General features: G+C 43.0%; 1 protein-coding gene across 6 annotated transcripts in view; it reads right to left on the bottom strand.

The window, feature by feature from the left end:
- Nucleotides 1–14,573, bottom strand: part of RUNX2 (RUNX family transcription factor 2) — a 180,872-nt gene that overhangs the window by 85,763 nt on the left and 80,536 nt on the right. For 5 of the 6 annotated variants that reach the window (XM_040643546.1, XM_040643544.1, XM_040643545.1 and 2 more), the window contains one exon: nt 7,667–7,828. In XM_040643546.1, coding sequence (XP_040499480.1) covers nt 7,667–7,828 — 162 coding nt within the window. Of the gene's footprint in view, nt 1–635; nt 1,425–7,666; nt 7,829–14,573 lie in introns of those variants that run through there. The other variant, XM_040643549.1, reaches the window with a different exon arrangement.

The raw sequence follows: 14,573 nt of genomic DNA, 5'->3' as shown, positions 1-14,573 counted from the left end.
CTCACTCCTATTGTAGGCAGAAGCCATGTAAGCAAATGATGGTCCCGAAGGAAGGTATGTCTCACATTAGAGGTGTGTCCAAAGCACAGAGATGAGAAATGGATGGGTGCAGACAGAGGAATAAACTCTGAGGGATGTGGTGGTCTGGGAAGGGATTCCTTTGGGGAAAGAGGTGGCCAAGAAGGATGAACAGGGCCCTGGCCAGCAGTGCAAAGGGCTGGTGGCTGGCGTGGAAGTGGGAAACTGACGTGGCTTACTTAAGGAATGCCAGACATTCTTAGAGAAAAGGAGCATCCTTGACCTAGGAGAGCAAAGAAGTCGCCAGATAAATGGGTTGTTATTGTTAGCCGGGTCTGTTCTGTACTTGCATTGATAGGAATCATCACCTCAATGTAAATGCTTAGTAAGTTAAAGAAAAATCTTCATTAAGAAATGGACGAAAGGTACGGAAATCCATAATCTGGACCACTTGGGGACAACTGCTATGCAGCGGAAGTGTTTTCCCAGGAAGGAATGCATGAAACACTTTCTAAAAAAGAAGCATCATTGACAAAGTCAAGGACAAAAGGAAATGGGGTGGGGGTATTCCCAGGATCAGGGAGAGCAGGCTTGATGGTTTAAAAAATAGACTAACATCCTTACAATAGAATAGTATCCAGTGGTAAGTAGAAGAGAGCTATCAAGTCATGGGAAGATACAGAGGGACCTTAAATGCACACGGTGAAGTAAGAGAATGAAGCCAGTCTGAAAAGACTACAGACTGCAATGATTCCAGTTACACAACATTCTGGAAAAGGCAAAACTACAGAGACAGGTAAAAGATCACAGCCAGGGGCTGTGGGAGCAGGTGGGGAGGGAGAGACAGGTGGAGCCCGGGGCATTTTTAGGGAAATAAAATTATTCTGAAGGACTCCCTCATGGTGGATACATGACATTATATTTGACAAAACCCAGAGAAGTGCACAACACTCGAGAATGAACCTAACATCAACTGTGGACTTCAGCGAAGAATAACATATCAATATTGGTTCACCAATCGTAACAAATGCACCACACAAATGCCAGCTGTGAATAATAAGACAAAATGGCGGGCGGGCAGGATGGGGATGGGGGATAGATCCCAACTCTAATGCTCAATTTTTCTGTAGATCTAAAACTGCTCTAAAAAATAAAGTATCAACTTAAAAACATACATATGTAAAATAGTATGTTTCTACCATTTCGAAGCTCACAGCACAACTTGATGTCTCCATTGGCATTTATCAGGTAAGGCAAGCTTTCTTTGCTAGAAGTCCTAAGAACAACAAGTCCCCGGGCAGACATCATCTCACTCCTTGCACAAAATTCTGAGACATGTGGACAGGCAATTCTGAGTCATTTGTTCACCCGGGGCCCGCAGAGGCACAAGGGATGGACGGACGTATCTGAGAACAGCACAAAGAATCTTCAGTGACAATGAAACGAAAACTCAGGTTCCCTCAGTCACATTGCCTCCACCCTCTTCTCGGATCCCAGGGAACCACAGAAGCCACCATGTCATTAAAAAAGTAACTTTAATACATTTAGTGAAGCGAGGTTCAAGCTCCCAAGTTTTCTCCTATGAAGAGAACGGGACTGCAGCAAATCTTCAAGTAAAATCTGTAGCCATGTCTTTGCCACCCCTGCCCAGGCACGAGCCCCTTCATTACTACCTCCTTTCTTCATGTGTGGGTGGTTGCACACGTACCAAACACCAACCCTCACGAAAAGAACTGACAAGAACCATGTGTGAAATCAGAGTCAGGCCGCGGACGCGGGTTTCACGCTGTGTTTCTGCACCTCTAACGACAAGTAACAGTAAATACCGTACAACCGAGTTCCCTCAGTTCTGTGAGCCGGGCCAACTCTCCGCCACTCATCTAGTCGGAATGGGAACCACTTCTTGGGTCCTCAGCACCCGTCACTCAAAACTCCTAGTAAACTGAGGTCTAGAGATGCCCTGAACCTGGGCCCCCCCACCGCCGGCAGTAAGATAAAGACCTCATGGCTCGTGTCGGGAGAGAGCCTACCTTTAGAGAAAGCAAGATGAATTTCAACTTAGAGAATGCAAAAAACACCCAACGAGTCACCGTGGATAACACAGAGAAGAATACTGAACAACATTCCGCTGGTAACACAGGGCTTGCCTTTGTTTAGGGTCTATTAAATTTAATGACTTCCCCCTCTGTGGCTTTAAACAGAGAACTTCTTCAAAATAAGAGTGGCTCCTATTAAACTTAATTACTTGCCCGTGGCCGCTGTGGCAAAGGTGTGTCTACAAACAGGTGGCTCTTAATAAAGGAATGGTTCTGTAGTTAAAAAAAAAAAAAAAGTAGATGTTCTAGTGTTTTATTACGGTTGCTTTAACTTTCTGGTTTATTAGTATTAATTGCTGGAGTTTTCCTTTTAACCTCTCTTAAGGCGTCACTCCCTCCTGTGAGTTAAGAGTGGCCCTGTGAAAATAAATGTCCACATATACTTGGCACATTACTGAAGCCGCCGGTTTCAAAACCGGACTCAGGGGACTTGACAGAAACTCGGTTATAAGGGACACTGAAAAATGAACTGCATCAAACACAGCCGGATTTTTGTCACATGGGACAACCCCTCCCGATCAGCCTTGAATGATCAAATGGGGTTTTTCCACTGGCAATTTCTTGATTTTGTGGTAGTAAAATAATTTTTTGCAACTTTATTTATTAAACTAACGCCTATTCTGCTGACCTTTGGAAATACTATAGTTTCGCGACTGACAGTCATAAAAACAGAGACATCTTGAATAGTCCTGTGCAGCTGATTAAGTGGAATTTTTTGATATTTAAATATTTTGAAAGAAGAAATTCAAGACCATTTGCTGAAACAAACAAAAAAAAAGTAACCTTCAAAAACATTACAGTTCTTAATTCTGTCTCATGTAAAAAAAAAAAAAAATCCTACAAATGTAGAAAAAAATCGTCCACGCAACCTGCACTGGCCTCTCCCATAGTAACGTAGGCGAACGACATGTATGACCCTACCCTTGAGTCTCTAATTCCTGTATCTTAACTCTCTTAGAGACCTCCCGAGAGCATCAGAGAGGTCCATGGGCACAGGGACCAAGACCACAGGAAAATGCTTGCATGAGTCCCTTCCACTTTCACGTGTGCCGAAGGGCAGTACAGACTTAGGTCACTCTAAGCTGCTTTACTCGGATGGGTGGGGCAGGGGAGGAGTTATCAGCCGTGATAAACTCACGGAGGGTCTCCTTCCAGAGATGAACGATAGCTCATACTCTCACCCACAAGTCAAAGAATCAGAGTCAAGAAACAGTTGTTTCTTTTCATATCGGATAATTACATAAAATACATTTTGAAAGTCTGTAATTATTTACTTACATAGTACTTTGTAATGACCCGCAGAAAAGTAATTATCATCTTTGTGCCAAGCCTCACAAGAGCTTTGAACATCAAAGATGCCACGGGTGATAACATTATGACAGTGATAAAGACACACAATGGTTTGGGTTGTTGTCAGGCTTACTTGTTGTCCTCGCCTTGCCACACCTTGCCCTTTGATAGAATCAGTGAGAAACAATTTTGGCCACCTCAGTATTGTGGATATTCTTTTCGGATCATATAAGATGAAATGAGATAATGTATAAAATCCCTCAGGGGTGGAGGATGCTACTTAAATACAGATTGTTAGGTGATAAGGCCATGCTTATCATCGTGAGTATGGGAAGGGAGGGGAACCAATCCCTACAGGGCTCCTCCTGCCCTGTAATGTCTCCAGACTGGTTTCTGATAAGAAGCGTTTGATTTTTCTAACTCAGCTGAACATGAACTAAACTCATTACAATAAGAGAAGCCCTACTGATCAATTACATGACAGTAGTTTATTGTTTAGTCATAAGCCTATGACTGCTGCTATTGTTTTTGTTACAATATTGAAGGCTATTCAAGGTTAAGGAAATATTTTCTGAATCTTTTCTTTTGTGCCGATGAACTCCAAGACATCTGGCTTTGCATCTTTTCTTGCGGTCAAGTAGGGACTGAGGGTAACAAGTTTATCGTCTTACTCTATCTACACCTTGCTTCCATGAGGGCCATGGCAGGGACAACACAATATAGTATCCATCGCTGACATTAACATAATTCATCACGGTCTAGCATATGTAGCCACACTTGAAAAATGACTCGGGGGGGGGGGGATACCCAAAAAGGAAGTTGTCAAATTGGATTCTCTGAAGATCTTTAAGTGTATTAAATGATGGCCTTTCTTTGGAATGGTCTTTTAGGATGAAATGGAATTGCTTTAGGAACGGTACTTTCTGAATGATCTTTCTGGTTGCTCCGATTCCTATGATCCCTTGCAAAAAAGCATGATCATGCTATTTTCCAACATCATGATGAAATAGCTATTTTCTCTTAGGGTGCTGTTGACCTTTTGTGAATGGATCCCAACTGCTTTTAGATCTCTGTACACATCCATTCTGAATCTATACGGTACAAATACTAGCAAACACTGAGGACTTCTCTGTGCTAGGCACTGTGTGCAGGCTTTATGAATGCCAAATGAGCATTCGCTCATTTAAATATTTAAATGTGTTTGTTTGTTTTAACTATGCTCTGTGGTGGATCCATTTTACAAAGCAAATAATCCCCTTTAAGAGTTCAGATTTTTATCTACTTGACTCGTTTAGGCTAGGGCTTGTCTGCAAATTACATACAGATAAGCAATTATTACAAAACAACTTTTGCTTCGTAATATCGGCTACAATCTGTTGAGCACTAGTGCGTATGCAGTGCGTGGACAGCACTTTACCTAAAGCATCTCACTGGATCCTCACAGTAACCCTAGGAGATTAATATTATATCTCTATTTTACAAATAAGAAAGCTAAGTTTTGAAGAAGTAAGGAACTTGCCTGCTACGTGCACGAGCTGGGACTCAAACCTGGGTCTGAACCTCCAGTCTCACCCTACAAGGACGGACTTCTTTATCACCCAGGATCCTACGAGAGTATTTTTGCGTCCCCTTCATATGAGGTGAGAACTGAGTTCTCCACACAAAAGCATGAACTGCTCTGGAAATCATCTCAAAAAGGGAACACAGGACTGCCTGGAGTTGGAGATGAAGTTTAATACTTTAGCTATTCATGTTATGGAGAGAAAGCATCCAGACCTTAGGGTTGCCTTTAGGTATCGGTGGGGAATAAGACAGACACTATGCAATGTGGCACCTTGGAACCCACAAGATGGGCTCCATTCTCGGGAGGTCCCTGGGACCGGCCCCCGGGGAAGGGAAAGTGGCGCTCACGCCAGCTGACTTGACCCCCAAGCCCAGCAGGCAGCACTGTGGCGTGCGGGCACCACCCCACACCCAAGAGCAAGGCCAGGTAAATCAGGGTTCCTCCAGTTCCCTGACAGTCCCTATCTAGTTCTGTCTTCCTGTTTCCCAACATGCTGACAAGAGGGATTTTCTGTTCTCCTCCCTTTAATGTTTACACAGAAACTCCCACCCTGGCACCACGTTACTTGGCCAGGAACGACTCAGAGCAATGTTTGGGGTGGGAAGAAAAAACTGGACTAAACTCCGTTTTAAACTAGTTTAGAGCAGAGGCTCGTTGCTACCCTTGGCTGCAGACCAATATATGGCTGGGTAATTCACCCGTCTCTGCTCCTACTGCCTCTTCTGTGAAACGGGGAGCGTGGCATGGTATTGGTTTATTGAAATGTTTTAAATAAGCATCAGTCAATGGACTCAACGCGAGCTCGCTATTCTACATGACACATGGAAATGATAAACAATAGCGACTGCGCATGTACGCGGCCTGTTTCCAGGGTTCTTTCTGACGGTCTTCCCAACTGAATCTTGTGCGAATGCACCTGGGTGAGAAAACACTGTAGGGAAGTGTCTCTAAAGCTACAATTGCTCCCTGAGGTTTTTCGCTCTAGGTCCTGCCAGAGGACAAACAGCAAAATCTGCTTCAGCCACAGAGGGTTGGACCGACGGAAGCCCCAGAGGACCCTAAACAGAAGCGAGTTTGCACAAATCTGTCCTGGCAAAGCATCATTTTGGCCCTATGTGAAACAAAACAGACCCGGTATAAAATACAGAAGGAATGACCAGAACTCATTCAACACCGTCCAACACTGTGCCTTTGATCCCACCTCGGCCCTCGTTCTCCCCCGGGGCCTTACTCACCCCTTCCCTGTGTCTTTAACTGATGTTTGCCTAAAGGAGGTAGTCATTCCTGTTCAAGGGAAATGGTAACTAAAGTTCGATACTCTGCACAATTCCCCAAGAAATACCACGTGGTTCATAAAAATAATAATAGCAGTCATAATGAAAAGGGGTAACATGGTTTTCCAAAGAAGCCTGGGGTTCTCCCTCCACCCCTCTTCTTACCCTACTCACCCCTGCGGGAGTCCATCTGCTGTAGAAAATGTGAAGGCACTAGGACCAGAGAGCCCTTTCCTGCCATTCGCTTGAGAAACAAAGCCTTCCCTCCTCCCAAGTGGAAAGAAAGAAAGGAGTCTGAACTAATCAAAACCTGCAAGCCTGCCGGTGGAGCTCCCGCGTGTCAGTGGTGCAACTCAGCGGAGTGAGTAGCGGCTTCGAGCTTTGCAGAAAATGCGACAGGGAGAGAGACAGAGACAGAAACACAAAGAGAAAGAAAGAGAGGCATTAACCTGGCCAGGAGTCAAACAGGTGCACGGAGCGCGAACACTGAGGAGAGTGTCTGACACATAGAGGAGCCAACTGTGTGTGCCTCAGTGGGCCTGTTGCTTTATTTGGGGGGGGGTGTGCTCTGGTCTGCGTGTCAGGGCTGTACTGAGAGATTTTTTTCCTGACCCACAGGACTCACAGTGTTGGCCGAGGGCCTTTAACTTTGCCCTACTTGCCAGTGTGAAGGCTGCGTACACTTTCTGGCTCTCTAGGATGAATTCTCTCTGTGACAGAGAGAGAGCAGGCCAGACTGTTTGCCGCACACATTTCCAGTGTGAGCCACGTATTTTTGCGGTGCCTCTGGAATAATGGGTGTGAGCACCGGGGCTGCCACGTTGAGAGCGACTGTGGCGTGCTAGATGGCTTGTGGACAGGCTAAGACAGTCTGGACTTGGCCGCTCAGAGGCCACACATGGCCTTTTAAGATTCTTCCAGGCCCCGCCACACTTCAAATGACTAGCTTCTGATAAGGATCTTAAGTTTGCAGGTGTTCTCTCTCAGAACGAGCCAGCTTGGACTTCTGGGAGTTAAGAGGCTCTAGAAATGGAAGGCTGTGCCATCGGTCTGTAATCTGGTTCACAGGCGGATGTTGAGAAGAGAAAGGAACGCAAGCAGAGGAAGGCCTGGCATAAGACCCTCAGGAGAAGGCCCCAGTTGAGACAGTGCCCACCAAAGGGGCCACAACTCAGCAGGACTAAAACTGGGTGGCATTCAATGTCATCTTAAGAAAACGATGCCAGCTCTGGTAGTCTTTTCGTCTTTTAATTTAAACTGTTCAAGGACTTGATAACCCCATCATTCAGAGGACCCGGTTTGCCAGCTCTCATACCCTTGCCCACATGCCTCTAAAAGAGAGTTACTGTGAGTCTCAGCCCATCCTACAAGCCCAGCCCCACCCCTGCACAGGAGTGGGTTTTTAGTTAAAGTGTGGTCTTTACCTGAAATGCGCCTGGGCACGTCGGTGATGGCAGGAAGCCCCGTGCCCCGTGTGGAAGACAGCGGGGTGGTGGAGTGAATGGACGGGGACGTCATCTGGCTCAGGTAGGAGGGGTAAGACTGGTCATAGGACCACGGCGGGGAAGACTGTGCCTGCCTGGGGTCTGGGAGAGAGAAGAAAAACCTTTAGTGAACCGACCACTGCGGACTTAGAACATGCAACCCCAAATTGAGAAAGGATAAAGCAAGAGAAAAATGAGACTCTATAAGGAGCGTTTATTTCCTACGGCCCCACCCTTTCAGGCCCTGCATGGCACAGAACTTTCTAGACTTCCAGGATCGATGAGTGTGACCAAATGGACCATGAGTAAGGACTATTTCTAACACATAAGTATTTCTCTTTGGAAAGTCAAACGGCCATTTAAAAAACAATCTGCCTCAGTTATCTTTACAAAGTTGAATTCTACTTTATTTATTTTCTGTATTTTCTTATATTACTTCAGTGAACACATACTATTCTAACTTTTTTTTTTTAAGATAAAATTCTTTGAATGATCAACTTGGTTAAAGTATAGGAAGACTGTACTTTTCCATGCTCCATACCCAGCTACTATTTTTCAGATGTGTTCTTTGGTTTATAAAGTGCAGGAATTCATGATTTTGCTTTCTTTCCAGGCAGGTCAGTGGATAGCACTTTCTAGCAGGGGGTGGTTAGGAGGTTGGGGGTAGAGATGAGAACAGAGGGAGCAGCATGTGAGAAGAACACAGAGGAGGGCAGCCAGTTACAGGATTCTCGTGCTAAAGCTACCCCAGAAAATAACCTTTAAGAAATAGACAAACTTAATTGCAAAGTCAACTGCTATTAAGAGCTGAAAAGCTTCAGGGCTCCTGGGTGGCTCAGCTGGTTAAGGGTCCAACTCTTGATTTCAGCTCAGGTCGTGACCTCAGGGTCCTAATCTCAGGGTCGTGAGATCGAGCCCTGTGTCAGGCTCTGCGCTGAGTGTGGAGTCTGCTTAAGATTCTCCTCTCCCTCAGCCCCTCCCACCACCCCCTCTCGCTCTTAAAAAAAAAAAAAAAAAAACTGAAAAGCTTCATCACCATCCAGTTTCAGTGGTAAACATATGAGTTTCTGACAGTAAGAAAATGACCCAAAACAGAAGAGCAGGGACACATCTTTCATCCTACTGGAATCTGTTTTAAAGATGCCACATGTTTGGAATAGAGCCTAGTGTTACCTACAGTCACTGTAATAATAAAAATAATGGGCAGCCAACTTGTTAGGGTTAACTGCTGAGCATTAACAGTATCTTTTGAAGTATCTCTGTGGGGTTCCCTGAAGGCACAAGCTCCAGGCCAAGTACATTTATCAAAAGAGCTTCAGTCGACATAAGAAAAAAAGGTAAATTTGCCGTATATTTCCAGTGTGTATTTCAAACTGTTTTGTCCTTACTGGAGGGCTCATCAAACAGATGCATAAGCAAATTTCTCTCTCTCTCTCTTTTTTTTTTTTTTTGCTAATTCTAAAATGTTTTGCTAATTTTAAAATTTCTAATACACCAGGCTGTTCACAACACAGCACTGTATATTAGAATATCCAGGGACTTTGGAATATGCAGAATCAGGTTCAAGTTCTGAGACTTCTACTTTCTAGCTGGGTGATCTTCGGTTAATTACTCAGCAATTCTGAGCCTCGGTTTCCTCATCTGTAAAAGAGGGTGGGAGGGGGTAATTATATCTGACTCACAGGGATGTGAGAATTACATGAGAAAACCGTGAAGAGAGGACTAGCACGAGGAGTATTGATTCCTGTCTTTTTAAAAAAAAGAAAAACTCTTGGTGACACAAGGATAGTCCCACAGTTAAAACACATCTGAGCTGGCACTAATACATTTGGAACAGGTTTAAAATTATTCCCCTATGAGAAACAAACTGAGGGCTTCAGAGGGGTGGGGGTGGGGGAATGGGATAGACTGGTGATGGGTAGTAAGGAGGGCACGTATTGCATGGTGCACTGGGTGTTATACGCAACTAATGAACCATCGAACTTTACATCGGAAACCAGGGATGTACTGTATGGTGACTAACATAATATAATAAAAGAAACATTAAAATAAAAAAAATAAAAATAAAATGCAGTTATCTTTCAAAAAAAAAATTATTCCCCTAACACCTATCAGCCTCTGAAAATGAAAAGCTTAATTTTTTTAAAACTGTTAATACGTTTGAATAGTCAATGCAGGCTTATCTCTAAAAATAAAAATGAGTATAATAAGACATGGGTATTTCTGAAATGATCCCTCTTTTAAAGCCTCTTGGTTTTTCCATACAATCAAAGCCAGTTAGTTCCAGCTCTTTCTTGTTTATTTGTTCAATTCAGAAACAATTTATTTAAAGGCTGTATAAATAGGACATACTGAGTCAAAATAATTAAATACATCTGGATATTTATCTGATGTTTACTGTATCAACAGATACATAGAAAAATTTCATCCAACTCAATTTTAGGGAACATTTACTGGAGTTTGCAATTTGAATAGAAGTATAGTACTGTAAGTGGTTACCATAAACTATTTCCCTTCAGAAATCTAAAGGGGACTTGGTCATTACAGTAATGAACTTCTGTGCTTTAAAATGTTCAAGGCTGAGATTGTATAGATTGGCAACATTTCAAATCAGAGTGAGTGGTCCTTGTTAAATATCTGATACTGACATACTTCCTTGTTTCAGCCATTAATGTGATTCATTACATTTCAGAGAGATGTAAATGACCTTCAGCTGGAAAAGGATGCATTTCTTACAGCACCAGGAAGCAATCTCATAAAGGCAAGGCCTTCTCGCAAGCCACATTTTCAACAGACCAAAAGGACAAGAATCACACAGACAACTGAGCAGGGCACACAGGAGTCCAATGCAGATTTGAGTTCTAATTTAACTTTACCGGACGACTTCCGGAGCAAGGAGTTTAACCTACATGTACATGCTGTTGGCAGTAGTACAGGGCTCTGCCTAAAAATGGGGAGAAACACAAAGAAATGTAAAGAATGACTAAACTTATGAACGTTTAAAACATATCACAGAGGAATCGGGGAACTTAATTTGGGCAGCCTTTCGATTCTCCTTGTGCAGAGGGCAGCCCAGTTCCGGGTGAACAAGTGGGCTTTCTAACGAAAGGATAAGAGTTGGAACCCCAGCTCTGCTATTTACAAGCTGCATGGCCTCAGCTGTCATCGGGAGCTCTCTGGATCTTAGTTTCCTCATCTGGAAATGAGGGAGCATAGCATGGTAAAGTGAATATAGCAAAACGGTCCTGTGCCCTGGCTGGGCAGACAAGCTCCCCACTGTGCTGAGCAAGCCACTTAAACTTCCAGGGCCTCAATAGCTCATCTGTAAAATGGGAATAATGATGCTTCTTAGGGTTGTTGGGAGCATTCCATGAACATGGCCTTATCCGATGAGTTGTCTGACATTCCTGGTACATATTAAGTACGTCATAAATACAAGTGATTATCGCAATCTGTAAAATGAGTATTGTAACAACGACTACCATTTTTGTTACAAAAGTAAATGAGATAAGTAAAAGCATTCGATAGGGGTCAAGTGCTATATTAAAATTATTACTATTCTCTTTAGGAGCTCACATGGTCAAGGCCCTGCTGTGTGACAAAGGTTATATTTCTTTATGTTGCTGAGCTTTACTCGTTTCACCTGTAAAATAGATATAATACTATCTCAGAGCTGTTCTAAGGGCTAAAGAATACACAGGGAATGGCAAATCATCATTATTCAAAAAAATTTAAACTCGGACTCTAACCCATCCAGGGGGGTGGGTTGTCTAGTGTTTTTCTTAAAGTTTTCTAAGATCAGACTCAACACAATTCGGTGTAATGCCTGGCACATAGTAAGTGCTCAATAAACTCAAGGACCCTCCCAGGGTGGCTTGAGTGAATAATGAAATTTCATGATGAAGTAGTAACTGGTCATTCTCTAACTTCCCCTAAGGCTATAAAAGACGTTGTTATCAGTTAGGTTTTAGTTTCTACATCAAGTCCCTGACTTCTAGAATACATACTAGAAAGTGTATCAAAGGGTAGTTTTGCTTTTAGTGGAGGTCCTTCCTGAAGATATCCAAGATTAGTGAAAATAACTTCCCATGATCCATAACAAGTGAGGTCTCTCTTTGTTTTTTGTCCCAGAGGACAGAGTGCAGAGCCCAGTCGATCCCTTTCAGGGTGACCATCCTAAGATTCTATGATAATGACCTACTTAAGCAGAGAGAGTTACTATAGAAAAATAAAACCAAGAACTGCCATATGGGGGTTCCCTAAATCTCATAGAAATAATTTTAAAAGGAGACAGTAATCTCTTAAAAAAGAAAAATAAAGAGGAACGGTCTCCAAACACCTCCTCTAATACACTGTGAATGATATCATCAATCTCAGCTCCACCATTTGTGGCCTGTGTGATCTTGAACAAGCTTCAGGCTTCCTGGTCTGTATACTGGGGATAAATAAGAAGACCTTTCTCCAGGTTGCTGTGAAGATCAAATAAGATAAAGTAGTACAGCATGAGCTCATGGGAAGAACCCAACAAATGTTCACCATTATTAAAATCTCTACCTTTCCTGAACCTTCATTCTGCGTTTATGTTTCCAGCCCATAATCTTTTATCCTAGCAGAGGACAATTTTTAGAAAGCTTCCTGTAATTTTGAAGTCTGCTATTTGGAGAATATATCCGAGTTGGTCATGTCAATACCCTTTATGATCATTTAACTTTAATCATTTTCTTTCTTAGTCTTGGTTTCTCCCAGACCAAGAAATCCTCATCTGTTTACTGTATTTTTTTAATATGTGCACCTTAACTTTTTTCAAACCTGTACTGGAAAAAAGAGCTATGAAATATCTTGACTTCCTAAATGCCCCATCACCGAGAAACATAATCCTATCATAAATATACAATTATAGCATATTTGCTTTGTTATGGACAATTACTGATGCTTAGAGTAGAGAAAAGTCACCTTAACCTGATCTCATAAACAGTATTGGAACTCAACTTCCTGAAGAAACCTGAGACTTCTGGGATTCGCTCTGAACTTGGGTGAGTCAGAGCAGGTGACAGATGGTTTTTAGGCACTGCTGCTCAATCCTAAGGTCGCTACTAGGCAAGAGTGAGGGGCCTTGCTGTGAGACAAACCTACTAATTAGCCATTCACAAGTAAGAAACTGTCTTCCCCCTGACTTCAGGTCCCCCCGGGCTGACAGAACCCACTCCTTCAGTGCACCCCACCCAAAGTTCTATGGAAGGGTTTGTCTCTTTGACTCTGCAGAAACACAGAGGGAGGTACCGTGTCCTCCACTCCAACAGAAATGAGAGTATTCTTGATTTTCACGTCTCAGAGGATGGAAGTGACCGTCGTAGTCTTGCTATTACGTCCTGGATGAACCAAAACTCCCATAAGCACACATGAGCTTTCAGAGGATAACTGAACTTCCTTTCTCAGAAATTTTTTAAAAGAAATAAAAACTGCTGTTGAACTTTAAATATTTAATGGTGTTTCTAGAACTATCATTCCCTAGTTTTACATGACAATTCTCAGAAACAGTATCAGTATTATTTATAACTATATTATAGAAATTCAAAGTATTGATACCTGTTTTTATATAGATATGACAATTTAAAAACAAAACCTTTGGTGTTGCTTTTTTTTTTTAATGTGCACATACTCCTTAGTGCTTGGGAACTCTGAAATCCTAAATAGCATGTGAACATTTAAATAGGACTGTACCCTATTTCTCCCCAAATTTCTCTGGTCTCACCTAAAATGGGGGTTTTAAAAGGGACCTTGTGGTTAAATTTGACCTGTAAGATAAACTTGAAAGAAAATCAGGTCTTCCCTCTATGAGGGGCCTGCTGTACTCACAGCCAGGAAGTGACAAAGCAAAATGACTAAATGAGAGGAGAGAAAGCAGCAGAGGACCTAGGGCTGTGAGAGCTCCCAGAGCCTGGTTGAAACCAGTGAGAAAATGGGCCCCAGAGCGAACTGTGCAAGCAGGCCAAGAACCACCACCAGGCACATAGGGTCAGACTACTTAGTAGACACCTCAGATCTATAACTACACCCTTCCAGAAGAAATCGTGGTTTCCTTTGTGAGAACAGACCAATTCTAGCTACTGAGAGTTCAGGATGAGTAAAAAGGAACCAGTCATTTGACATAAAGAATCCTTCAAAACAGACAGAGAGGCAAACCATAAGAGACTCTCAAAGGTAGAGAACAAACTGAGGGTTGATGGAGGGAGGTGGGTGGGGGATGGGCTAGATGGGGGATGGGCATTAAGGAGGGCACTCGTGATGAGCACTGGGTGTTGTATGCAAGTGATGAGCCACTGAACTTAATTCCTGAAACCGATATTACACTAAATGTTAACTAACTTGAATTTAAATAAAATGTTGTAAAAAAAAAAAAGATCTTTCAGCATTGGTTCTAACTGAGGCAGAGTCTGTCAGAGACACAGCTACTACCGCAAGTGTGGGGCTGCTCCTCTATACAGCTTCTATTTTAAAAAGACACTAGAGGGGCGCCTGGGTGGCGCAGTCCTTAAGCCTCTGCCTTCGGCTCAGGGCGTGATCCCGGAGTTCTGGGATCGAGCCCCACATCAGGCTCTTCCGCTGGGAGCCTGCTTCTTCCTCTCCCACTCCCCCTGCTTGTGTTCCCTCTCTCGCTGGCTGTCTCTGTCACATAAATAAATAAAATCTTTAAAAATAAATAAATTAAAAAATAAATAAAGACACTAGAAGCCCAGAGGTCTGCGTACACTTTACTGTCTCTCTCCCAACTCTCTAAGTCAAGGGCAGAGCTCTTATTTAGCTGTCCTTTTTCCATCTGCAAAGTACAAACAGTCATTACTGCCAC

Source organism: Ursus maritimus, unplaced genomic scaffold (genome assembly GCF_017311325.1).
Source record: "Ursus maritimus isolate PB19 unplaced genomic scaffold, ASM1731132v1 scaffold_29, whole genome shotgun sequence".
Classification (NCBI taxonomy): Eukaryota; Metazoa; Chordata; class Mammalia; order Carnivora; family Ursidae; genus Ursus; species Ursus maritimus.
Note: the sequence above shows the minus strand (reverse complement) of the source record. Positions and strands in the feature narration are given on the sequence as shown.